At 37.2% G+C, this 27,493-nt stretch overlaps 1 protein-coding gene and 1 pseudogene across 1 annotated transcript; one reads left to right on the top strand and one right to left on the bottom strand.

Annotated features, from left to right (window-relative positions):
• On the bottom strand, window positions 3,553-4,212 carry LOC104728305. Its single transcript, XM_010447304.1, has one exon. It carries the CDS (start codon window positions 4,210-4,212, stop codon window positions 3,553-3,555), a length of 660 nt encoding a protein of 219 aa, XP_010445606.1.
• Window positions 15,622-25,707, top strand: LOC104728304 (annotated as a pseudogene).

Raw genomic sequence — 27,493 nt, 5'->3', positions numbered from 1 at the left:
TACCCAAAGTGTTTGTTCCTATTATTCTAATCCCATAATGTCGTATTTCTACCCTTTAACTTCATCTCTTCTCTTTTGCCCTTTTTCTCTTTTTTTTTTTCAGTCCTAGGAGAGGTTTCTTACTTGATTTCTCTAGTGGAATGGGGGGTTTTTTTCTTAAATGCTAAGGTCATATTTCTTACTTGTTTCCCAAGTCATAAAGCTTTTTACTAGACTCTTTTTTTTTCTTTATTTCTTTTCCTTGACCAGAACCTTATTTGAAACTTTTACTACACCCTATTCTTTCACTTAGAGCTTGAATTTACTTTAAAACACTTCCCTCCTAAGGACTTTACCCTTTTCTTTCTCTTTTCACTCTTTTTTTTCTTTTTGAACTAACCAAGTACCAAACCCAGAATTTAAACCACCTAGTCTTATCTAGTTTGAAAAATGCAAACTAGAACTACACAAGGTTTTATTCTTGTCAGTTCAAACCTAACACTTTCTACCAAGCTCAATCCCAAAATAGGCCTCTCACACTCAAAAATTAACATGGCTTGAAAGAAAGGTTGGTTATGGGTGGGGAAAACTGATTCAATATGAAATCAACTACTTGGATCAATAAGAGTGGTAAAAATGGGAAAGATGATCCAAATATGTATAAAGTATCCATGAGTTTAAAGCATTCCACAAACTGATATTTAAAAGTCAATATTAGGTTCTTATAAATAGGAAATGACATCAAATCACAACATGCTTCAGTTTAGACCAGAATGCAATATAGGAATTCTAGAATTGGTTCAATCTTATGTTTCTAACCACTCAACTAGCATTAAAGTATTATTAACTTGGGCATTGATCCTAGTTTAGTGAATTCAAACAAGTTAACAAGGCTAAACTCATCATTGATCCCTAATGCAAATATGAAACATTCCTATATGAATCATGCTAACAAGATCCTAATATGCAATGCAAACTACATGAACACTCTATTTTTTAAAAGATTTTTGTGCAAATTTTTCAAATTTTTTTGTTTTTTCTATGCCTTAGATGCAATGCAAGTACTAACATGATTAATGCTAAAACTTAAAATAAGAAAATAGAAAACAATGTCAAATGCTGTCATAAACTCTCCCCCAAACTTAAATTACACAGTCCCTTGTGTAATAAAAAATTGAAAGAGAATTTAATAACTTAAAACAAACAAAACATGCAACTAAATGGTATAAACAATGGATAAGGTGATATTGGTACCTCAAGGGTTTTGGAAGAAGCTATCCACAGTATCAGTCATGCTGTCATAGGTGTAGCTTGAGTCTGGGGCTTGGTTTTGGCTTGCTAATGGAGAGGGAGGCAACTCGACTATGGCTCCGGACATGCACTCGATCGAGTGACTCGGTTGAGTGCTTGGTGGTGGATAGAATTTCTGCCCAAAGTATTGTTGCATGAGTGCAAGGTCCATGAAGTACTGAGGTGGGAAGGGAGGGTAAACTTGGCCATAGGGGTAAGGTGGATAACCCTGTGGAGCTGGAAAACCATATTGAGGCCTGGGGAAGTGCTCGGCCGAGTGCTTTGGAGGCACTCGATCGAGTGGTTGTTCGAGTGCACCGGTCGAGTGCCTCGGAACTTGCTGTTCTGCGCGAATTGAACCTCTTCTCCTATGTGATGGCTCAAATGATGAAGCTCTTGAAGGTTCCAAAGGGTTTTCAGCCTTAGACAATACTCTGATTGAGCTACTCCTCCTCAAATGCTCAGTTGGTGATGGGGATGAGTTTCCACTCTTAAGCTCAGCAATCTATCTCTTCATACCTTTGATGGACTTGGACATCTTCACCATCTTCTTCTTCAGATTTTCCACAGTCTTACCATGCCACTTGTCCCACTTTTGGAGTAGTGTCACCCTTTTGGCTGTCTCTCTCATACTCATCAAAGTAGAACTGCTCTTCCCTATCAGCCATGTCAACATCACCAGTTTGTTCTTCAGCATAAGGGGCTGTTCCATCAAACAAAAGCTCAGCTGCTGGCCAAAAGTCAATGTTAAGACCTTCTCTTATGGTTGTTGCTACTTGATTAGGCAGAACAAACTGTGATTTGCACACTGTTGGGTAGTCAAAGTTGAACATGTATCCCCCATGATGCTTCTCCTTGGCTAGAATGAGAGTAGAAGTGAGGTATGGCATGTCAATCCACCTTGGCTTGGTCTTCTCACCTCTTAATGGAACATTATCAGCCACAAAGATTGGAGTGATGATGCCTCCAATGGTTAGGACTCTAGTTGAGCCCCTCTTGTATAGCTTGCTAACCCAGCTTATGTAGTATGTTAATTGGTAAACCAGGAACATGGCAAGGTTTGTTGACACACTATTCCCAAGAATAATGGTTCCATCTCTTGATGTTGTGATGATGCTATATAGTGCTATATCTATCAGCTTGAGCTCTCCCTCATTGACATTACTAGTCTCCTTCCTAGCAAAAAGAGTGTTTGCCAAGGCCTTGTGGAAGTACCTTAGGACTGGGCTTCTGATTTTTGAACTTTTGGTGCTGGAGGAGGAATATGGCTTATCTTCTCCAATAGTTTGCCAAACAGATTGAAGTTCTTCTTTTGGGATAACAATGTTGGCATCAATTCCCATATTAAACTCAAAAAGCTCAGCAATCTTCACAATAGAGAGCTCATAATTTCTGCCCTTGATGGAGAAGGTGATGTAGCCTAGCTATTCTTCTTGATCCATTTGGTCTTCATAGTTTCTAAGAATTCACAGCTCATCTTTTAGTAACCCTCCATGTGCATCCCCATGAACTTGGTTATGTTGCATGTGTCAAAAAGTGACTCCACATCCTCAGCTATACCAAGTTCCACCATGGTTTCCTTGTGTGGATATCTGGTCCCTCGGAACATCATGCTCATGAAGGCATCATAGAGCTGGGTTGTGGTCAGCTTTCCAGAATCTTCTTCTACCTCCTCCTCATGACTCACTTCTTGTTGTGGCTCTTCAGCTTGTTGTGGTTCCTCAGCTGGCCTCTTTCCTCTTGAAATGTTTCTCCTATGCTCAGAGAAATCGAACACCAACTCGCCCTCACTCTCACTCATGACCCAATCTTGTTCCTCAGGTGGGTTCTGCCGTGTTCTCCTACTCGACGAGCCACTCGACCATGTGCATGGTCGAGTGCCTGGTCGAGTGCTTTCTCCGGTTTCTCTTGGAACATATGGCACCTTTTGGAACTCAGGGAAGCTTGCAGGTACAAGCTTAGCAGCTTCTCGGCGAGTAGCAGCTCGTTCTTATGTATCACCCTTCTTGGAAGCCATTTCAATAGAAACTTGGAAGAATAAACTCAAAACTCAAAGTTAATGGGTTAGTAAACCAAAAAGATAGAAAGACTTGAGCCTTAAGCTTCTAAAAGAGATTTCTAGCAAGAATTTGAAATGTTTAAGCAAATGAGAGAGTGTGGAGAGCTTAGAATCGAATTAGGTGCTTATAAAGAAGGATGAGGAGACAAGGAGACAAGGGAGGAGCGTGTAATCCTTGAGGTCTTGAACAGCTACCTCATTGGAAGAAACCTTGGCCTTAGAGTCTATTTTTTTTTCTTAAAAGACTCATCAGCTGCTTTATCTTCTATAACAAAAGGTTGGCCTCCAATGGTGGGTTGGTTTGTTGTATTCTTGATATTAAACCTCATAGTCAACCCATCAGCAATGTCCAGGCTGATCATACCCTTTTTAACATCAATCACAGTTCCAGAAGTGGCCAAAAATGGTCTTCCAAGGATAATAGGATCATCAAGCTCTTGCTCCATCTCTATGATGATGAAGTCAGTTGGTATCCTGGCCTTGCCAATCTTTACTGGGAAGTTCTCCAGCTTGCCAACCACATCCTTCCTAGACCCATCAGCAAGACTTATGTAGAGGTTGCTTGGCCTGAACTCTTCATATCTTAGCTTCTCTACTATTGAGAAGGGCATGACACTTACAGAAGCTCCAAGGTCACATAAACACTTGTTGAAGTGCATGTAATTCAGTGAGCATGGCAAGTTGAATGAGCCAGGATCCTCAAGCTTAGTTGGAACCACAACAGTTCCAATGTCTTCTAGATCCTTCTTGGCTTGATTTTCAGCCTTCTGCTTTGATATGTCAAGTAACCTGCCTTTATAGAGTGGATATGGCTCATACTGTTCCAAAGCTGGTCCTCTATCCTCTTTCTTCTCCTCAACAGTCACTTCATGTTGAATGACCATCAATTCCTACTTCTCAATCTTTTCCTTGAGCTTCCTAATACATTTGTTCTTTGAAACATCCTAGGAATGACAGAGGTGGTTTGTAAGATGGAGGAATGTACTTGGTGGGCTTATTAGACTTAGAAGGGGCAACTCGACTGGTGACTCGATCAGTCACTCGATCGAGTGCTCGATCGTGTGCTGAGTCGAGTGCACTGTCGATTTTTTTCTCTGTTTGGTCTCCTGCTTCAATCTAAGCTGAAACTTGTTGAATATCCTCCCCATCTTGAACTTTACTGTCCTCAGTGACATATTTCTCAGTAACAAAGATAGCCTTTGCTGTAAACTCCCTTGGGTTTTGAATTGCTTTGCCAGGCAGTTGATTAGGCTTAGGAGCAGAAGTTGAAGCCATACTGCTCTCCATGAACTTAACCTTTGAGTTTAAGCTCTCAAACTTGATATTCAGGTCATTATATGTAGAATCTATCCTCTGGTTGATCTCAGAAAACTTCTTTGTGGTTTCCATCTGACCAGTGGGTTGATTAAGCAACAACTGCTGCATCAATGTTCTTAAGTCAGGTTCTTGGGCTTGGGTGGTCTGAAACCCTGGTGGAGGACACATTTGAGCCTGGTAACATTGGTTCTGTTGTTTAGGCACATAATTGTGTTGTTGCTGTGCTTGTTGTGGTGGATAGACTTGGTCTTGTGGGTTTGCCACATTTGTACTCCTATAAGACAGATTGTTGGGCTTGAACTGGTTGTAGGGCTTGAATCCACCTTGGTTTTGCATATAACACAGCTCAGCTACCTCATTCTCCCCATCTGAATTGTTGTATCTTCTTCACCAAGAAAGTGAATATTTTTCTGTTGACTGAGCATAATCCTGTCTAACTTGTCATTAACAATCTTCAAGTCTTTCTTATATTTCTCATCTGATGAAGAATCAACAAACCTCACTGTTCTATCATAGTCCTCATTGTAGTTGCCATCAGATTGAGCCAAGTTCTCCATTTGAAGCAGTGTCTAACAACATCCTTATCTTGGGCAGAACTCCTCTGTATAATGTGCTGAGCAATGAGTCATTGAACCTCTCCCAAACTTCATAGAATGTCTCATTGTTCTTCTGTGCAAAGCCTGAAATCTCATTCCTCAATCTTGCTGTTATGGCATTTGAAAAAACTTTAGCCAAGAAGGCTTTCTTGCATCCATCCCAAGTGGTTATAGCTCATGTTGGAAGTGTCTTCTCCCATAAGTGAGCCTTGTCTCCTAGTGAAAATGGGAACAATCTAAGCTTGAAGCTATCCTCACTCACACCATTGATCTTGGTGAGGCCACAAAGCCTGTCCAATTCATCAAGATGATCTAAAAGATCCTCCATTTGCAGACCATGAAATTTATTGGACTGGATCATAGTGATTAACCCACTTTTAATTTTGAAATTGTTGTTGGCAACTGCAGGAGGTACTATGCCAGCTCTCTGTGTATGTGTATTGGGAGCATCTCCTGCTCCAATCTGCCTTGGCTTTTGATTCTGGTGCAATTGTGGATCCATCAGCAATTGTTGTTCATGTTCTTGAAGGATCCTTGTTCTATATTGTCTCAAGTCTCTTGGTAGGCGGTTTATGATCAAAACGGTCAATTAATAACCTAATGTGTACTCCACCACGATCTAGTGGTATCGTTGTAACACTTCAGGATCGAATCCACGGAGACCAAACAATGCACTATGAAATTGTAATGATCAAATATAGCTAAGGCAAAAGAGGAAGTTTGTGTTTCAAGTAACCAATTAAAAACGGAAAGTAAATAAATTGTTTTCGAATCAAGAAGGAAATATTGGGCGCAGGGAATCTATGGGGAATATAATTTTGGACTAAGGTGGAAGATGGGGATGAATTAAACACCGTTCTAGAACTCAAATAACGGTTGTAAAGCTAACCTACTTCTGCAGCGTTAACTATCTATGCAATGAATTCACTAAACCCTAAGCCATCATTTGGACCTAGCAAACCAAGCAAGCAATAAAGGTTCAAGTTTGATCTGTTCACAAGGTGCCTCACCTTCAACTTCCGTTGGCTAAGGTCCACCTTGCTCACCTAAGTTCTTTTCCAGCAACTCAACAACACTTTTGGTGCCACGATGAATTAAACCTATGATCATAAACTAGGTAGCTAATCTAGTTTAAGCATTAAGAACAACAATAGATTAAAACTATGATCATAAACTAGGTAGCTAATCTAGTTTAAGTTTAGAAAATCATAATTTCCCTTTGAAACCCGAAACCCAATCGATAAACTACTCAGATATGGAGATAAAAGAACAACAAATCAAAGATGAAGAAAACATAATTGAATTGCAAAATAAAGAAAATAGGGTTTGGAAATCTTCTCCAAAGTGTCAAGAAGGATTAGAGATCTTCTCCCTTAGCTCTCAATATAGAATAGTCTCAGAAAATAAAGCTTATGTCTCTAGAGGCCGAGCCTCTAACTTAAATATCAAAATAAAACCCTAAAAGTCGGTTTAAAACAAAAAAGGAAAAGTTGTTTTCGGGTACGGGATCAGTCGATCCCAAATGAGGATCAGCCGATCCTTGATGCTTTTTCTGTGGTTGCTCCATCTGCTTGCTAGTCCGATCAGTCTCCACCAAATTGGCTCCAGATGTATGTCTTCATCCCCAAAAACTCAGTTTCCTTCCAAAGTAGCCTAGAACCTGTACAGACTCACAAAAGACTAAAAAGACTCTAAAAGCACACTTTGACTCAATAAAAGACTCAAAACAAATGTTAAAACTATGGACAAAACCTATAAAATACAGACACATCAGTTCCCCCGGACTTGAATCTTTGCTTGTCCTCAAGCAAGAACAGACAAAAACTCAGGAACAGCAAAAAGGTTTGAAAGTGGAAACTCACATATTCTTGGGAACCTCTTCTTTGCACTCTTCATCAAATCAAATTAAGAACTACTTTTTCTACTCTGCGCATGATTAGGATCAACACTCCCTACTCTGAACTCCATAACCTTAAAGAACCTTCAGCATCCCCATTATTATCTCTCTACATCAGATTAGTGAAAATGTGTGGTCTCACCGAGGGAATATCGATCACTGAACTTTTTGACTCCTTCAACCTTTTAATGCCCAAGACTTTCTTCATATGCTTCCTTTCCTCTCTCTTTTCTCACTTCCAAAGGATTGATTTCTCCCTAATTTTCTAGGGTTCATTGTATTTTTTTTTATCAATCCCTTGCTCTTTTCTTGTGGACAGGTTTCCATGAATTCCGAAGGATGCACGGGTTTACGCACAACCCTCGGTTCACTTCTTTATTACCTATATCCTCTTTTTCTTCTTTCTTTCTTCTCAGTTTTTTTACTTATGAGTATTGAAGGGAAGAGAGAGGGGAAGCATACTTTGTGAGGAGATGCATGTCTTGTATGGCTTAAGGGAGAAGTCTTGTTCGATGTATACCAAGTCCCAAGGCAAGAGGTTAAATCCGGTTAAGTCCTGTCAAAGCTAGAGACAACGTTGGATCAACTTAATGTTCTCTTCGGTGAGGGTCTTTTGAGGCGTGTTGAGTCTGCTCCTGTTCATTCCAAGCTTCATTATAAAATCCAAAGTACTAAAGCAATCATAAGAGTTTTAGTTCAAAGCAAAATATTCCTAGAAATGATCATAGTTTTCCAACATTATTTTTTTTTAGACTCGATAAAATGACTCAAATAGAAGGGAAATAAAAAAACAACAACCAAAGAAAACGACATTAGTAACTTGGAGACACCCCTCCCCCGGACTTACTTCACACTGTCTCGGTGTGAAAGCATAACCAAGAAAAGAATGAATCCGACAAAGAAATAAGAAAAATGAAAAAAGAAAAAGAAAGGAAAATAATGAAAAACCGGTGATCTCGCATCTGGTGTTGGAGTGGTGTTGGCAAGGGTGGGGATCGATCAGTCCCAGGATGGGATCGACCGATCTGCAACATTATTGAACTTAGAGACACCCCGCAGAAAATCACTGGGATCGATCGATCTCTAAGGAGGACTGATCGATCCTAAGCTCCTGGAACAAAAAAGTTTCGCATCTTCTGCGTTTGGAACCTATTCCTGAAAACACTTAACACTGGATGTGATTTCACCGTAATAAATCCTAAAAACAAAACCAAAATCCTAAGACAAATAAAAATTAAAGGGTAAGCCAGCACAAATCCCATGGGTTGCCTCCCATAAGCGCTTGTTTAAGGTCTATAATTTGACCGTGGTTTCAGATGTCAAGTGATGGGAGGATGAGAACTCATATCAGAACAAGCTCTTCAATTCGTCAGCTTAAGCTCCAGAATTTTTTTCAGCATATCATCCATTGCTTCTTGGCCTTTCTCTTTAAATTCGGAGTGAGGATGGCTTTAACTTTAGAGAAAGGCCGAGATATTCCATTAGACTTCACCTTGTACTCAATGGTGTCTCTAACATATCTCTGGGGTACCAAGGTTATGCAAAGATCTCGTATCGCTCTCTCTATCTTCGGCTTGTCTCTCTTCTTAACCTTCTTAGACCTCTTCTCAGGAGAATGAATGTCTCCATCCAGGACTTCATCGACCTCATTCTTATCACCATTCTCTCCAATTATCATGACATCCACCTTCTTCTCATGTTCTACAACTAGACAAGAGCCATGTCGTATAACTTCATTTGCAGTGATTGCGTTATAGAAGACCTTATCATCAATGTTAGAGAAAGTTATCCTCTAATTAGGCAAGTCAACAACTGCTCCCACTGTTGCTAAGAAAGGTCTCCCAAGAATCAAAGGCATTTCAGCTCGCTCATTTCCCAACATGAAAATCTGTAGCAACCAAGCAATTCCCAACAAGAAGTGACTCCCTAGCATCTGCATCAGGAACAACTGAGCTGGGTTTTCACGTACCTGCAACAGGGACTGACAGGTCTGGACGTAGATCGGTCGATCTGAGACTTTCCGAGATAGGTGATGCGTTATTGATGGGATCGACTGATCTATAGGGGGGACTGGTTGATCCAACTTCTCTGGAGATCAGACTCGAATTATCAGAATGGATGGGAACTGGCCGGTCTAGGCTCAGGACTGATCGATCCTATCTCTGAGGAAGCCAAACGTGAGTTGATCACAACACAACTCAACCCATATTCGATCCCACCATGGAGTGTGATAGCATTGCATGACTCTTTATTCTTAGAGCTAGAAGAAATAGCAGAGACTCTCTTATCAATGGAATAAACACGTGAACTCAACCTCTCAAATTTCTCATTCAAATCATTGTACATGCTATCAATCTTGACATTAATCTCATCAGAATTTTTCTTATGGCCCTCCAACAGTGCTTGCATCATCAATTCGAGTTTGTTATCTTGTGGAGCTACAGATGGAGCGTGGTATCCTTGGATATTTGAGCTATTAAATCCAGCACCCTTGTTCTGAAATCCTTGCGGGAAGTTACGTTGTTGATTATGTGGAGGATACACCTGATCCTGAGGATTCTCAACGTTGGTGCTTCTGTAGGAGAGATTAGGATGATTTCTATAATTCTGATTAAACCCATGATTTTGATAGTTCCCTTGTCGTCCTACATAGTTCAACTCCTATGTTCCCTCAAAACCTGAATTTACTCCAACTTGCTCATATGCACTCGTCTTCCCGTTGCACATTGACAGCTTGCTGATCTCTTTTCAAAAGAAGGTCTACCTTGGTAGTGAGACTCTTAATAACATATGTATTCACAGAGCTAACAACACGCACATAATGATCATACTCATGACTATGATTTCTGTTACTCGTTGCAAGGTTTTCGATCAAGAGGTTTGCCTCAGCGGCGGTATCAAGTGCCATATGGTACTTCTGGTCAATTCCTCCATAGAAGATGTTCATAAGATTCTCTTGTGAAAAGCCATGATGAGGGCAGTCCCTCATATACTCCTTGAATCTCTCCCACGCTTCACAAAAAGACTTTGTACCACCTTGTGAGAAGTTAGTGATCTTGCTCCTTAACATCGCTGATCGTGACTTAGTGTAGAAGTGGTTCAGAAATGCTGCTCTACATTGCTCCCAAGTTACCGTGATCCTCGGTCCAAGAGATTTAGCCATCTCAAAGCCTTATCTCCTAAAGAGAATTGGAACAAAGTCAACACGAGGTAATCATATGGAACTCCATTAGACCTTGTCGTACTAGCCAATCTCTCAAAAGCTTCAATATGGTCGAGAGGGCTCTCTGAGGCTAATCCATTAAATACACGATTCTGAACCAAATCGATGAGACTATGCTTAATCACATAGTCTTGTCTCGTAGGAGCAGGAGGTTGAATCGCAGACTGATTCGCAAATAGCCCGTTGTGAGCATCTTCGTCCCTCAAGGTGGTTTTCCTTGCTGGCGGATTTGGTTCAGTTTCTTTTCGCTCTTGTTGGACTTGCCTATGCTGATGTTGAACGATAGAGTATGGCGGATTGGGTTGGCGAACCTCTTCATTGTCTTCGGCCATCTTATCGGAATCGACTCTTGCTTTTTGGTTCTCTCGTGCCAGTCGTGCTAGCTCCTCGTTTCCTAGTATACGCAAATCAGTTTTTTTGTGGCTCCTTGTATGCATACACCTGAAATAGAGGAATAAGAACGCACGAACTAGTTAGTAAATTAAAATTAAATAAACCTTAGCCTAAACGTGAATCTAAAATCTCAAAGGCAACGTTTTGGTCCCCGGCAACAGCGCCAAATTGATCAAAACGGTCAATTAATAACCTAATGTGTACTCTACCACGATCTAGTGGTATCGTTGTAACACTTCAGGATCGAATCCGTAAAGACCAAACAATACACTATGAAATTGTAAAGATCAAATATAGCTAAGGCAAAAGAGGAAGTTTGTGTTTCAAGTAACCAATCAAAAACGGAAAATAGGAAGACAACAAGCAAACACAATTGAGATTTGAGGGTTTTATTTCATCCGGTTTTTTAAAAGTTCTTCATTTCAATTTTCAAGTCAATCCTTGATAATATTGTGATAAGATAATATTTTACATGAAGATTTCAAAAACCTTGATAAGATAGTATTATTGGAATGATAAGATAATTTCAAGAAAAAAAAATCATGTAAATTAATCTTATCAAGGTAATATAAAATTTTATATTATTAATCTTGATAATGATAAGATAATATTATGTAAATTATTATCTTATTAATCTTGATAATGATAAGATAATATTACCTTCATAAGATAATTTCAAAAAAATATTATCTTATTATTGAAATGAATAATACATGAATATTATTAACCACCAAGCACACACACATACAAGATTGTAAAAGTGGGGCTTGGTGCTTAGAACGAGCATGAAGAAGAAATTCACTTCTCAGACTTGTACAAAAAAATCCTCAAGCTCTCCATATTTTTTTAGCGATTAATACTCCTGCAAGAAAACTTTGTCTCCAAGGAATAGCATTTGAGGCCTCTTATGAATTATGATCCTTCTTCTTCAAAGGGATTTGGCTGTAAACTATGTTGCATTAATAAACACTATAACTTAGTAAATTTTTGATATAGAGTCGGACTACTGTATAAAAAATAAAACAATTTAATAAAATAATAAGATAATAATTTTTTTTGAAATCTTCATGTAAAATATGGTCCTCATAATATTATAAGTTAATAATCATGTAAATTAACATATATATATATATATATATGCTGATATAATAAATTATGCTTTAAAATTTGGAAATTTCTTCTAAAACTCATATCCATAAAACAATTTTTATGTTGATTTTCAAACTATAGTGATATAAAATACTCTATAACATGTCATAAAAAATAGCAAAAAAAAATTAAAGTTTTCAATTTTTAGATATGCCACATTTTCATTTTGATAGTTAGATATGCTATTAAAATACTATAATTGATATTATTATTCATAATTTTGAATTAATGTATATCATGTGCATAAGTGAATTTGTCTATAATATTTGTAATATACTGTCATTAATATAATATTTTTCTAAATATTACAAATTCAATTCCAAAACCATAAAATTGTCTAAAATTCATAATTTTTATGAATTTAAACAATTAGAAAAATATATCTGTATAATTATTAACACTATGCTTGTTTAGTTTTTGTTCAAAAAGACTTTCCACACAATAGCCATCACTATTTTGTGGACAAAAATACCCTTATCAACACTATGCTTGTTTAGTTTTTGTTCTAACTAAAAAGGTTGAGTTTTTCTTTATTACGTTAATATACATATATAATATACTAGATAAGGCCCGCGTTACTATGCGGTTAAAAATTAAAAAAGATTATTCAGAATAATTAAGTAGTAATATACATGTTTTTAGATTTTATCTTATAACATTTTAATATTGAATATGAACCTCTCGTATTTCATTTTAATACTCTCTCAGTTCCATTGTATAAAAATTTTCAGGCTTTTTTTGCTCTATTTTCTTGAATTTCTATGTACAATATTTATTAATATAACAATTTATGATTATTTGAACTATGCAGTATATTTTTCTATTGGTTGAAGTTTTATAAATGACATAATATTTATTGTTTATTAATTTTTGTGCTTTTACACAAAAACTCTTATAGGACAAAGAGTACCATTTAAATATCTATACCATCATAATAAACCATAATTTAAGTTTAATTACATATTTAATCTTAATGCATAGAACTAAATATTTTATATCAAACACAATTAATACATCATATTAAATATATATCTTAGTAAGAATTAAAAATACAAATAAAAGTAACAAAATATAATTCGCAAAAAAACTGAATTAACATTATTTAAGATATATTTGTTATGTTGCTATCTCATAAGTACTAATTTTACCTCATGTCTTAATCAATTTTAAATGAGTGAAATTTATAAAATAAAAAAATATATATAAAGATATGAAGACATTCTCATCAAATAACTGAAGATTTACTCCTATAAATTATAATTTATTATGAATTATCTTATGTTTTAACATATGCATTACAAAAATACATGTGTTGAAATTATAAAATCAAACATTAAAAAATTACTAATATTCTTCAATGATTTTTTTAAAATGATACATATTAATATTTGAAGATTTTTTATTCTAAAATAAATTTCATCGTTATAAATTCAGTTTAGAAATCACATTTAACTATCTATTTCATCGTAAAACCATAATTCACTTCTTCATGGACTAAAGTTAAAATTTTAATAACAAAAATAATATGAAAATCATATGAGATAATATGTATATTTGTTAGCATTTTAAATTAAACAATAAAATAATCAGTAAAAAAATCAGTTAACATCCACAAAAATTTGGAAATCCAAAAATATCCTAATATTATTCTTCTATATGTCATAATTTCATAAGTAATACTTTTGTCAATTTTCATCAATTAAACAAAAATTCATTCCTACAAACTCATTTTTTCTATTTTGATTATTCAGGTTTCTCATATTACTACATGCATTAAAATCTTTAAATTAAAACATGTAAAACTATACTAATACTCAACATGTATTGAATTTTTTTTTAAAAGTTCATTATTCTTTCAAGGTTTTGTGTACTTAATTACAATAAAAATTTATATTACAAAGATAAATACAATTTATATCCGAATAAAATTATATTAAATAACTTATGTTATTCTTTTTACCTTTGTTATTTATTATTTATTGATTAATATACATGTTTAATAAATTAAGTTTTTGCTTACACATGTCAAATTTTATTGAGAACATACATATAATATAATTAGCATACAATGGAAAATATATTGATTTTGTTAGTTTTCCTTTTCGATTTAGGAACATAAAATTTTTAAAATATAAACATGTAAAAAAAAAATTGACACGTGTCAATATCAAATTAATATATTTAACACGTGTCACGATCTTGTTAACGAGTAACTTTGACATAAATCTTTATATAATAAGATATATATATATATATATAGATATATTCAGAAAATTCAGATATTAGAAGAAAAGAAACGGGGAGGAAGTCATGAACGAAAGAAAGCTTTTCTTCATCTGTATGGTAGAACAGGGACTTGTTTTTGAATTGTAAATTAATCATGGTGAGATAATCTTTAATGTCTCGCTATCAAGTAGAGAGATCAGATCTCATTCGATTGGAAGATTTTTTGGCTAGCAGGAGTGAATAAGAGATATCTAGCGAATACTTTGGTGTGTGTACATTGTCCATAATTAAGAATAAGAGAATTGCAGCGAAGAGGAGACAGCGATTTTGGTGTCGTAATATTCAGATTTTCTGATCCAAGTCTCAAAATTTTAGATTAGGAATTAATGAGAAGAATTTTGACGTGACTAGATTTTGGCGAGAAGAATTTTGGTGTAATTCTCGGTTCTGTCCAGCGAATAGGGACAATATTGAACTGCATAACAAATCATGTTAAATTTTTGAATGACTCATACAACCGCATCCAAACCTGAAATCAATGTAAATTTATATGTGTACGTAATTTTATTATTGTGTATGTAAATTACTTTTTGTACACATCATGATATGAATAATGATGTGGTTGAGAATAAAATTTTATAGCAAGAGAGTGTCCGTAAGAAATCCGGAAAATGATTAAAATAAAAGTGATGTTTCACGATGATCAACCATAAACCGTGGATGGCTTTAGAGAATAACAATAACCGTGAAGCTGAAATAATCATAATTAGAAACAAAAATTCTGGTGAATGTTGGAGATGTTTCTTATAATTTAGTGGAAAAGAGACGATGCAAAATTATCCAAATTCATGTTAAATATATTCATGATTTTTAATTAATTTTTGTTGGTTAAACACATATTAAAGATTTACAAGCTTTATGGATTTTATAGTTTAGACAACAATTTTTTTGTTGTTCGTGTAGAAACTGATTGGTGGTACAAACTCATGTAAGTGACATTATTAATCGTATACGTACATGTTACATGTTTTTTTAGGTTACGTACACGATAACTGATTTGGTATATTTATTTTATAGCACCTGGAAATGAGTGCACATGTCATGGCACAAGAATAAGGTGGAAATGAAGAAAAATTTGTTTATAATTACAAACTCTGAACTTATTTATAAACTAACAATACGATTCAAGGATTTTAACCTGTGTAAAAAGAAAGATAGATTCATTTGGGATGAAGTGCTCATTTACATTGCTAATGGAGAAAGCATGAACCTTGTGACATTGCATAATTTTGTACACAAACCTTATGACATTTAAAATTATTGATTAAAATATGTATAATATATATAGTTATTTTTAGTGCAATTCTCAAAAATAGCACTAATTTAATTTATCTCCCAAAATTAGCACACACTTTTTTTTATTCCAAATTTAGCACAAATTTAAATATTTTATTAAAATAAAATAATATCAAAATCGTGATATTTCAATCCTCTCACTTCTCAATCTCCACACTTCCTCACCTTCTCTTCCTCCTCCGTCAGCTCCCCTATATCTCCGATGACTCCACCTGAGAGATTCACTATCAGTGATAAGGAGACGATGATTGGTAAATTTGAACCTACAGAGGTTATCAATTTCTAGGAGCTGGTGTCAGGTCTCGACGGCGGCGATACTTGCCGTCCTATTCCGGTGAATTGTAATGTATCCGGTGGTGGTGGTGGAGTGATGATGGTGAATAAAGAGAACTCCGATCCTAATTTAAAGAACCCTAGAGATCCGAGGAGCCATTACGAGGCTTTGAAACCGTGAGATTGTGTGACAGCGGAGAGGATCTCGTTGTGATTTACACGATGTCGTTGCATGGTGTGAGCAAACATTAGAGGCGTGTAACGCCGTGAGTGCTGCGATTGAGAGCTTTGCTGTGGTGGTATGTGAGAGAGATGTGTTAATGGATAGAGGATTCAGAGAAGAGCTTTTAAATCTCATGGCCAGAGGAAGAGACAGCGGTGGTGATGATTCGGCGAAAGGGAAGTACATTGGCCGGGCAAAGGAAGTGATGAGTTTGGTGAAAGAAGGTTTGCTTGGTGATTTTTCCGAGGAAGAAAGATCGGTTTGGCGGGGGTTTAGCGTTTTTGCCGTGTTCGGATTGTAATGGGAGCAACAAAATGGTGGAAGGATGGGGAAGTGATGCTGTAGTGGTCAAGTGTATGGAGTGTAATGAGAATGGTCTTTTTCGTTGTCCCATTTGCAGCTTTACACAACACTCACTAGTAATAATGGCATTACATCTAAATTGTAAGATAAAACTTCTAATTTTTTTCTTTACAGTCTCTGTGTTTCAAGATTATATGCTCATAGAGGAGGCAATGATCTTGGTTATTATGGTGAAGAAATTTGTCTTTGTGAAATGGTTAGTTTACAAACCTTATATAAAAAAAATTCCAATACACAATAAAAAATTCTCAGTTCTTTTAATTGTTTTTGTATGTATGTTTGTAATTTGTCTAATGAATTGATGACTAAATCATCATGCTCGGAAGAGTAATAGTTGGCTTGAGATTTGGAGACTTGGAGTTAGAAACCAACATCACATTGTTATACTCTTCTGGTCTAGTAGGAACCCATTTGCCAAAAAGAATAATTACTACTTCACTAGTCAAAATGAAGTGAAACACAACTATCTACCTGACTTGATGTGCCTTTTAAATCTTCAGATCATTACTCAAAATCGAGATGGCCGAACCCATTGTATGTCAAATATATGATTGTATTATATTTATGTTTAAATGACACATTTCAGAGTGCTAAGTAGCTCACATACCATATTCTTTCCACTTGAGTTTTACTTTGATCGACTTGTAAAAAGCACTATTTAAAAACTTAGGAAGGATTCAATAATATTCAGGAATGACTTGTATATAATGTTTTAGGAAATATTCAATAATATTCATGAAAGACACCTTTAAATTCAAGAAGACTTTCATGAAAAGGTTTGAATTTTCTGCAAATAGAAGGAGTCATTCATGAATATTATTTACAAGGAGTCATTATATCCAGACTCATTATATACAAGGAGTCATTCCTGAATATTATTTTGAATTCAGGAAGGATTCCTTGAACTTTATGATGACCTTCATGAAAAGTTTGAATTTTCTGATGAATTTCATAAAAAGTCTGGATATTGGTAAACAACATGATATGCACAATACCCTTAAACACATATTGTGGTAAAACACCAAAATAGATTTAGAAACACATTTATTTAAATTTAGGAATGATTTGATAATATTAAGGAGAAACCCTTAAACTTCATGATAGCCTTCAATAAAATATTTAGAAATACACAAAATCCAATTGTTACTTGTAGATAAAATATCAGGATATGCACAAAATAAAATCAGAAATCCCTCACTAAATGGAGTAATATGTGATACATTAAAGTAAAACATAATTAAAAAAAAAAAAACCATTTCTGTACATTTAGGAAGGATTTCATAATATTTAGGAAGACATCTTTGAAATTTAGGAAGCTTTTCCTAAATATTCATAAATCCCAANCATTTATTTAAATTTAGGGAATGATTTGATAATATTAAGGAGAAACCCTTAAACTTCATGATAGCCTTCATAAAATATTTAGAAATACACAAAATCCAATTGTTACTTGTAGATAAAATATCAGGATATGCACAAAATAAAATCAGAAATCTCTCACTAAATGGAGTAATATGTGATACATTAAAGTAAAACATAATTAAAAAAAAAACTCATTTATGTAGACTTAGGAAGGATTTCATAATATTTAGGAAGACATCTTTGAAATTTAGGAAGCTTTTCCTAAATATTCATTAATCCCAAAAATGGTTATGACCAGAACGAGAAGATCCTCCCCCACTGTACTCTACCTCATCAACACTACTAGCCAACTCCATAACCAACGAAGTTTAACCCGAAGAAGTCGAAGACATCAAAACCAACTAATTTTCTTACTATTTACCAACTTCTTTGTTCTCAAAGACATTATATTAAACACTTGGTATGCAACAATTTTGGTGTCCAAAGATGAGAAGATAGCACTCAAATACATATCTCAGCTTCAAGATTATCCATGCTTTTCTATTTCATTTACGGTTCAAATTCCAATACCCAACAATTCAAACCACCACTCATAATAAGATTTCTTTTATTACCTAACAAAACATTTCCAATATTCAACAGTACCCAACAATTTTAATACCGAACAATACTCAACAATTTCCAATAGTTCATAATTCATAATCAGATATCATTTAATACCCAACAATACCAATACCCAAAGCTTCTTCTTCTTCTTTTTCTTTTTCTTCTTCTTCTTCTTCCCTCCACCTCCTTCTCCGCAGCTATAAACCCAGACCATAGTAGCTCATCCCATTACACTTGGCAAGGAAGGAACAACAGAGCTACAAATCCAATTATAAATCTGATTGGTGATGAAACAATTATCTATATTCAGAAGCCTTATTATGAAAAATTTGCCTAATCCCTCAATTAAAAGCTATATAGAATCACGAGAGAAGCTTCACCGAAAGGTTCATCGCTGAAAGCTTCACCACAAGCTTCGATGGAACCTTCACGAGACCTATCAAAACGTAAGTTTAATAATCTCATACTAAATTTTGTTATTTAAATTAAATAAGAAAGTTAATATACACAAATGCTACTTTTGGAAAAATTGAGAGTGTGTGCTAGACTTGGAAGAAAAACTTAGATTAGTGCTATTGAAGGGAATTTCTCTATTTTTTATTTATTTGAAAAATCTTGAAAATAAATCCAAAACCGTCTACGTACATGATAATATTGAAAAATAAATCTAAAATCGTATACTTACATGACCATATTGACTTAAACGTACATAACTCATAGAAAAAATCCTTAAAATTAAATTATAAACAGTATACGTACATAATATTGATTTAAACGTACACAACCCCTAAACAAACCCTAAAAATAAAATCTTAAACCGTATATGTACACAGTCATATTAAATTTCACATCCTAAAAATTAAACTCTAAACCGTATACGTACACTATCATGTCAATGTAGTTGTCGATGTTGTTGATTTTGTTATGTTTCATATTAGTCAGCTTCAAATTTAAACACATCTCAAACATACAATGTCTCCCTCTTCATAATAATTTTACTGTAGTCTCGTGTATGCACACGATCTCAATATACATTGAACTCGTATACGCACATTATCTCAATATATTGAACTTATGTACGTACGTACACTTGTTTTATTTTTCTTAAAATTTATGGTATTATATGGCATTGTTTCCGGTTACATAGATTATAAATAAGGCGCCACAATGACAAAAAACTTCAGGATGAACAAGCCTGGTACAAGAACCATAACATACATAAAGTAAGATTATGTAGACGAAGATGTGAACCATAGTAATAGAAAGTCCTGAAGCTTCAGAATATGATTTTTACCTAAGCAAGTGTTACAAATACTCCTATCAATTATGGTGAAACAAACCTGCAACTGGGGTACCGATGCTAGTGAAAGTGCAAGCATTACTCTCATGCCAAATTGTACAAACCGCTGCTTGAGCCGCAATAAGCTTTAAGGGGGTCATTTTTGGTTCACTAGAAGGGGATCTCAGCCAAAGAAGGAACTGATTCCAAGTGTTGAAATCGATGTGAAAATGTAATTGTAATTTGTAATCGTAAGTGTAAGAATGGAAGAGAAAAAATGTATGTGAGATAGAAAAGTTTGAAATAAAATCTGAATTAGAATGTAAAATTGCACTTAGTGCTATATTTTTAGTGTAAAATATAGTGTATAGTGTATATATGTATTTAGTATAGTGATGTAGGGTACATGTACAATCTTGTGTCCTATTTGTATACACTTCCTCTCTGTATATATTTTTTTTGGTAGAAACAGTCAATCCTTGTAATTTCATATAAATATACAATCTTGTACACCACAATAATAAATAGACTACAAATAAAAATAAACTATACACAAGATTGTTATAAACATATATGACAAGTGATAAGCATACAAAGATTGCTCGTACATTATTTGAATGTTTAATTGTATGTGCACAAACATATCAAATACAAAATATATGTTAAACGTAAATATACAAATTATTTTAATATTTATGTACACAAAAATATATAATTTATTATCATTTACGTACACAGATGCACATGTTAGTGTTAACATCGAATCATCATTAATCATACGTTTCAAATTAAAAAAAAAATTATGAAAATAGGTCTTAAAAAAAAAAGAAAAATGAATTGTATTTAAAAATACAAAAATAAAAATAGTTATAATTATAACACTAGAAAGAGAGAAAAAAATGTGAAAATAAAAGAGGATGAAAAATAATAATATATTTAGATCATCTAATTTTTTTATCATTTTATTTATATTTTATCTTATATTTTATATTTTATTTAGATTATCAAAACTATCACATCTAAACTGACTAGTGCAGTGGCAAACTTTTGGTGGAGTACAAATGGTCAGGCAGGGGGTATGCATTGGATTGCTTGGGAGAGGCTTTTGTGTAGCAAACAGTTGGGTGGATTGGGTTTCAAGAATGTTGATTATTTCAACACGGCCCTGCTAGGTAAGCAGTTATGGCGATTGATAGATTGCCCAGACTCACTGTTTGCAAGGGTCTTTAAAAGTAGGTATTATCGAAACTATGATCCTATGGGTCCAATACGATCTTATTCACCCTCATATGGGTGGAGAAGCATTGTATATGCTCGCTCTCTAGTGAAAAAGGGCTTATTACCCGAGTTGGCTCAGGGACCTCCATTTCGATATGGACGGATCCCTGGGTTCCGGCTCAATTCCTGAGACCAGCCTTAAGTAACGATCCTTTTAAAGACCCAACTCTCCGGTTACCTCATTTGATTGATAGACGAACGAATTATTGGCAAAAGGATCTGCTTGCTCAGCATTTTGATCCAGTGGATGTCGCTCTGATAGAGGCAATATGTAACGACCAGCTCCCTCGGTACCGACGGCTCGTGAGATAATACGAACGCGGTACGAGAGATGGTACATACACGGTACATGGAATGGTATGTCGACGTATTCGGAAGAATCAGGACGTATCCGGAAGGATCAGGACGTATCCGGAAGAATTAGGACGTACTTGATACAAACCTCGGAACGAGAACAAGACGAATCAGCATCCATAAAGGACAACGGCCGTGATTCGATAGCCAATGGTTCCAGATGGAAATGGAGAGGTAGAGATTACTGAAGTAGTGAACAGATGTTTGAACTGAAGAAAAAGAATTCTAGACCTTACATTGTAGATGATGCAGGCATGTAAGTTTCTGGATGAAAATGGGAATATTCGGCACTTAGTCTAAGTTACAGTCCGAGTGATAGTGGGATTGAAAGTCCTAGTGATGGTGATAGGGATAGTGAGAGTGATAGTGAAGTAGGACTATCCAGAAATGGTCGCATCGGTGAACGATGGATTGGGCCGATGGACAAGGATGGACCAATTAGACCATGGGCCGATGGGTGGCCCAGGAACTCGGAAATCTTGCGAAGATTTAAGCCGACTCACGGGAAAGGAAACCCGAGAGAAATGGAAACTTGCAGAGAAGGCAAAATTGGTCAGATAAGGATAGATGCGAAAAATATGGAAGTTGGGGGACGATAGGGTTTATCATTTTGGGGCAACTCAAGGCGGTTTAGTCGACCCTATATAAAGCATAGAACCCTTAGAGAAATTTTCTAGTTTTCGCATAAGACCTTTTAGCCGCCGCAAGAGAAAGAGAGAAGACTTTCCATCGAGCTTGGCCGAGGATTCCTAAGTCTAGATCAAGAGGAGAACGGTAAGTCTTCCTCCACCTTGATCCGTCGATACTATATGTTTTATACATCGGTGTTTAACGATGTAGATCTGTCCGTGTAGAGGCAGGGATCAGAATTGGGCATAGGGATCGAGAGATTAGCACCGTAGGTCAAAACCGAAGGTGAGTGCGTGACTGTGGCCGAGTTCCATGGTTGATTCTCTTGACCCGTGGTTTATTTAATCTCGTTAATTGCTTGTCTTAGTTAATGGTTAATGTGTTCTATTGCAATATGAATGGTGGTTGGTCTAAACGACTTGGACAACTATCCTATGTGAATTGTTTGACTTGCGTGACTTGATTGGAATATACCCTGTGTCAGATTGAGATTATTGAGCTGAGCCTAGTGAGACGGGATGACCACTCCACTAAGCAAACTTGTTTGCTTACGCCTCCTTTTTATGAACGCAGGAAAAGAAAGGTCCGGTGATCAGGATTTTAGTGGCTGACCAGCTCGTGTGACGGAGGCAAGGGAGGAAGAGGATGGTGGCTTTGGGTAGTTTTTATTATGGCTTGTTATTTTCCGGATTGTACTATTATCATGCATAGGTGTTAAGGATGTTTGAACCGTTACATTAATGAATGCGTATTTTTAAGTTACTAATCCTATTGTACACATTCGCAGTTGCAAATTGTTGAACGAACAAGTAGGAAATTGATAGGCCCTAAGAAAATTTTTATCGGCATGTACGGCCATGTACGGAATTTTAGGGTAGGTGTAGTGACCCTCACCAAGGGGTAAATTTTTTAAAATAAAAACCCCTGGCCAAAGAACCTGGAAAAGACATGAAAGGAAGGCAAGGAAGGAAGGTAGAAGAATTACTGAAGAAGTGTCCGAGAGATGGCCGATGGTACTATGTACTATGTACCATGTACCGTACCGGACGTATGTAGAACAACCGGAAGTACCAGGCGAACAGCGAGTGGACAAGGGCCATGTCCTGGACGGGAAGCGAGAGTGGGAAGGAACCCACTAAGGAGGGCGATTTAAATATTAAAAGTAGAGTTAGTGGAGTTTCCACTAAGTGATTAAATTAATCACTAATTTAGCCTAAGTGGAATTTTCTACTAAGAGTTAAATTAATCTAAATTTGAGGTGAGTGGGAGACAAAGAGAATTTTTCCTTTATGAGCTGGCCAATAATATTTCATGAAAGAGTGAGTGGGGAACAAAGGAGATTTCGTTGGACAAGTGTTTTGCATCTTATACAAGTGTAAAACATGTAAAATTGGTGGCATCAAAGAGGAACAAATGCTCTAGATGCATTGGCTCGCCCAAACCAACCAAACTCACACTCTCCACTATAAATAGGAGGCCTTAGTGTGTGTTAAGAGAGATTTTCGTTTCTCTTGCTAAGTTAGAGTAATAGAGAGTGTAAGAGAAGTTAGAGAGAGTAAAAGTTAGAGAAAGAGCGAGAGAGAGAGAGTTTTTTCCTTAGAGTTTCTCTTCCGCGAGTAGTTAGCCAAGTGCCGCTGTAGGAGCTGTTCGCGTCAAGTCCTTGCTAGAAGTCTGATTAGATTTTGTTCTTCTCAGCCAAGCCAGGTGAGTTTCGATGCATGTGATATGGCACATGATAGGTGGGGTTTTGGGTGGCTTTTGCTTAGGATTTTTGTGTTAAATCTAGGAATTCTCATTGGGATTGTTGGATAGATTCGTTTCTTTCTTTCTAGATTAAATTCTATATAGTTAAGTCTCGTTTTCTTTGTTTCCTTTCATGTTAGTGTGAGGTTGTGTCTAGTGCTTAGTTTCTAGATATTTCTCTAGTTACTAAGGCTTGCATGTTGCTTGTTTGTGGTTGCATGTTTTCTTGGGTGCATTGCATGTTGTTGTTTGTAGCTTGTGTGCTTTGCAGGTTTGTTTGGTTGTATGTGGAGGTTGTGCAGGAGAAGACTTCCCCAAGGCCGTAAATGGTGCGGATTACGAATACTCGGAGAGACGGGGTTACTGCCTAGGGCCGAGTACTACACGACGGTGTAGGCCAGAGCGCCTGTAGAGAAGGACTCGCATGTGATGTTCTATGCTCGCGTGCCTTTGAGTATAGGTGTTCACGGGTATGGGGGAAGTAACGAAGTGAGGAAGCGATGAAGTGGTGGAGTGAAGGAATGAAGGGCCCTTGGACTGGAAGATGAAGAACAGTTGTTAGCTTCCGCATGCGTATACTTTGATAGTATACTTGTTGCTTGACTAACTTGCATATTTATCTTGCTAGTTTTTCTTGCATTTGGCTTGCATGTTGCATTTGAGTGCTGCATGTAGTGGTTGTTAGTTAGCTTGCATGTTGTGTGTTGCTTGCTGGGGTTGGGTTTGGTTTCTTGTTAACTTTCCAAACTCACTGAGTGTTTAGCACTCAAGACTCCATAATTTGTTTTGCAGGTAACCTTAGTGGGGAAAAAACCATAGAGGGGAGCGCAGGACGTTAGGCCAGCCGGTGTAGTTTTGGATTGCCTTTGCAAGGTGTTTTGTTGTTGTAATCTAAGTTATCGCTTTTTGGCTCTAGGCCTGGTACCAAAAACGTTATGAATGTTTTGTGAACTTTTTCGTTAAGTAATGAAAGTATTGAAATTGTTTTATTTATTTTGTGTGAGTTCGACTGGTACTAGCCTTGTCCGGGCCAACACAACGCACCAGGCCACGAGGGTTGTAAAGCCTAAGCAGTCTCGGTTGCGGGCAGAATTGTGCTAGAGAGGACCGGTCGGGAGGTCTGCAACTTCCGTCCCTCGGCTGAAACACCCCAGTGCAGTTCCCATAGGACGGTTCGGGGGCGTTACAACGGTGGTATCAGAGCATGGTTATGATGCTCGCGGAACACACTTTTCAAATGTTTTATCGAGTCAAAATGAGTCGCAAAGGCAATTTTAGGAAAACGGTACGTCCTTGTGCATTTTTAGGTAGATGGGATTAAGACTTACCCTTTGGTGCTGGTGCAGATGTCAGACCGGGGAAGTGAAGAGGGATGGTCGTGGGGTGATTCAAGAGCTGATGGAGAAGAGTGGCGAGACTCACCGGAGGGTGAAAAATATGATGTCGAAGAAGAGTGGCAAGAGACGATGGAGGGTGATCCATATGATGTCGAGGGAGAGACCAGATCAAGAGAGAATGACGATCTGACGAGAGAGAGGTCGAGTTCCAAAAGAAGTGGGTCGCAAGGATCACTACCCGGAGAAAGATCAAGATTCCTGATGGAAACATTTTTCGGTGGCTACTGGTCTGGTTCGCGATTTAACAATCCGGGTCAACCGCGAGCAAGTTTCCGTCAAACACCTGGTGTACAACCTGCATATCACGAACCATATGAGCCAAGGAGGGTGCCGCCAAGGCAAACGAATGTCCCTGAAGAGCCGAGACAAAGGAGTGTACCAGTGGACCCGAGACAAAGGAGTGCACCCGAGGAGCCAAGACAAATGAATGCGCGCGAAGAGCCAATAGGTCAAGAGAGTGGACCAAGAGATCCTTTGCTAGCTGCGTTCCAAGAGAGGATAGCGCTTATGCGACAACAAGCGTCACGCCCAAGGGAATCAGAGGCTCCGAGCTTCCTGAAGATTGTGAGGATTATGAAAAATTTGGGAACTGAGTATTTTAGAGGAGGATCGAACACGTTTGAAGCAGATGATTGGTTGCGAAGCATGGAGAAGAATTTTGTACAACCCGATGTCAAGAAGACTATAAGAAAGATGTTGCAGTGTACTACTTAAAGGATGATGCTAGTGATTGGTGGACTAGTGTGAAGAGACACTACGTTCATCGAGATCCAACATGGGCAGAGTTTCGAAAGGAGTTCGAAGGAAATTATTTTCCACCGGAGGCCAGAGACAAATTGGAGAATGAGTTTATAAACTTAAAACAAGGCGGGAAGAGCGTTTGAGAACTAGAGTCAATCTTTACTCGACTGCGAAAGTATGTGTACCAAGGGCGAGACGATGAAGCAAGTATGGCACGCCACTTTTTACGTGCGCTACGACCAGATATCCAGAGTAGACTCATGTCTGTCACTTACCAACGAGTTGACAAGTTGGCTGAGAGATCTGTGAACGTGGAGGAGAACTTAGAAATGGAGAAGGAAGCCATGCGAAAAGACCAAGAGAAGAGCAAGGCGAAGAGGAGTTGATCCGACCAGGAAGGGCGTAGTCCAAAACTCGGGAGAAGAGGAGTTGTGTGTTTCTCATGTGGAGAGTCGGGCCATTATTTTCGAGAGTGCCCGAAGGCAGGAAGGAGTGATCGCCCAGTGCCATCTCACATCATATGTTACAACTGTGGCAAGGATGGCCATTACATAGCAGCTTGTCCGTTGATCAGTGCCATAGTAGCGGAACCAGAAGCAGAATATCCCCCACTGACCAGTCCTGAGGATGAGCAACCTGTGAAGCGGCAAGTGAGAAGGGATCGCGTGTATCCTTCCCCTTACGTACTTAACCCTTAGACCTTCAGAACCGTGTGGTGATCGGGAAGGTAAGTATGGATGCTAACTCCCTCTTTGTGTGTTTGTGTGCTTGTGTGTTTGTGTGTTTGCGTGTTTGTTGTCCTGTTGTGTGGGCTTGTGGAAAAATTTGGTGGTGCTAGTCCATGTCCTAGTTGTTGTGTGCAGGAAGCCTTCTAGCTAAGCGTTTTATAGAACCCTTAGTGATAGGCCGTGTGTTCTAGGTCGACCCCTTTTCCAAGCCTGTTAGTGGAAGTGTTGAGTTTTGTCGAGCAAGTTTGGTTGGTGGCTGGAAGCAAGTTCGTGTTCGAGAGAGTTGGCCAAGATCAAGCGCACGAAGGAGAAGAAGAGAATTGAAGCAAGACGCATTAGAAGGAGGACCAGGGGAGTTCAAGGGGAATTCGGGGACGAATTCCTATAAGGGGGAGGCGGAATGTAGTGACCCTCACCAAGGGGTAAATTTTTTAAAATAAAAACCCCTGGCCACAGGACCTGGAAAGGACATGAAAAGAAGGCAAGGAAGGAAGGTAGAAGAATTACTGAAGAAGTGTCCGAGAAATTCTGGACGGACCGAGAGATGACCGATGGTACTATGTACCATGTACCATGTACCGTACCGGACGTACGTAGAACGACCGGAAGTACCAGGCGAACACCAAGTGGACAAGGGCCGTGTCCTGGACGGGAAGCGAGAGTGGGAAGGAACCCACTAATGGGGGCGATTTAAATATTAAAAGTGGAGTTAGTGGAGTTTCCACTAAGTAATTAAATTAATCACTAATTTAGCCTAAGTGGAATTTTCCACTAAGAGTTAAATTAATCTAAAATTGAAGTTACTGGGAGACAAAGAGAATTATTCTTTTATGAGCTGGCCAATAATATTTCATGCAAGAGTGAGTGGGGAACAAAGGAGATTTCGTTGGACAAGTGTTTTGCATCTTCTACAAGTGTAAAACATGTAAAATTGGTGGCATCAAACAGGAACAAATGCTCCACATGCATTGGCTCGCCCAAACCAACCAACTCACACTCTCCACTATAAATAGGAGGCCTTAGTGTGTGTT

The sequence above is a fragment of the Camelina sativa genome, chromosome 11 (assembly GCF_000633955.1).
Source record: "Camelina sativa cultivar DH55 chromosome 11, Cs, whole genome shotgun sequence".
NCBI lineage: Eukaryota > Viridiplantae > Streptophyta > Magnoliopsida > Brassicales > Brassicaceae > Camelina > Camelina sativa.
The sequence above is the reverse complement of the archived record's forward strand: the minus strand, read 5'-3'. Positions and strand labels throughout refer to the sequence as shown.

What these genes read in the sequence shown, in the direction of transcription:
- LOC104728305 (XM_010447304.1), bottom strand. Translation starts at nt 4,212, where the DNA reads ATGGTCATTCAACATGAAGTGACTGTTGAGGAGAAGAAAGAGGATAGA.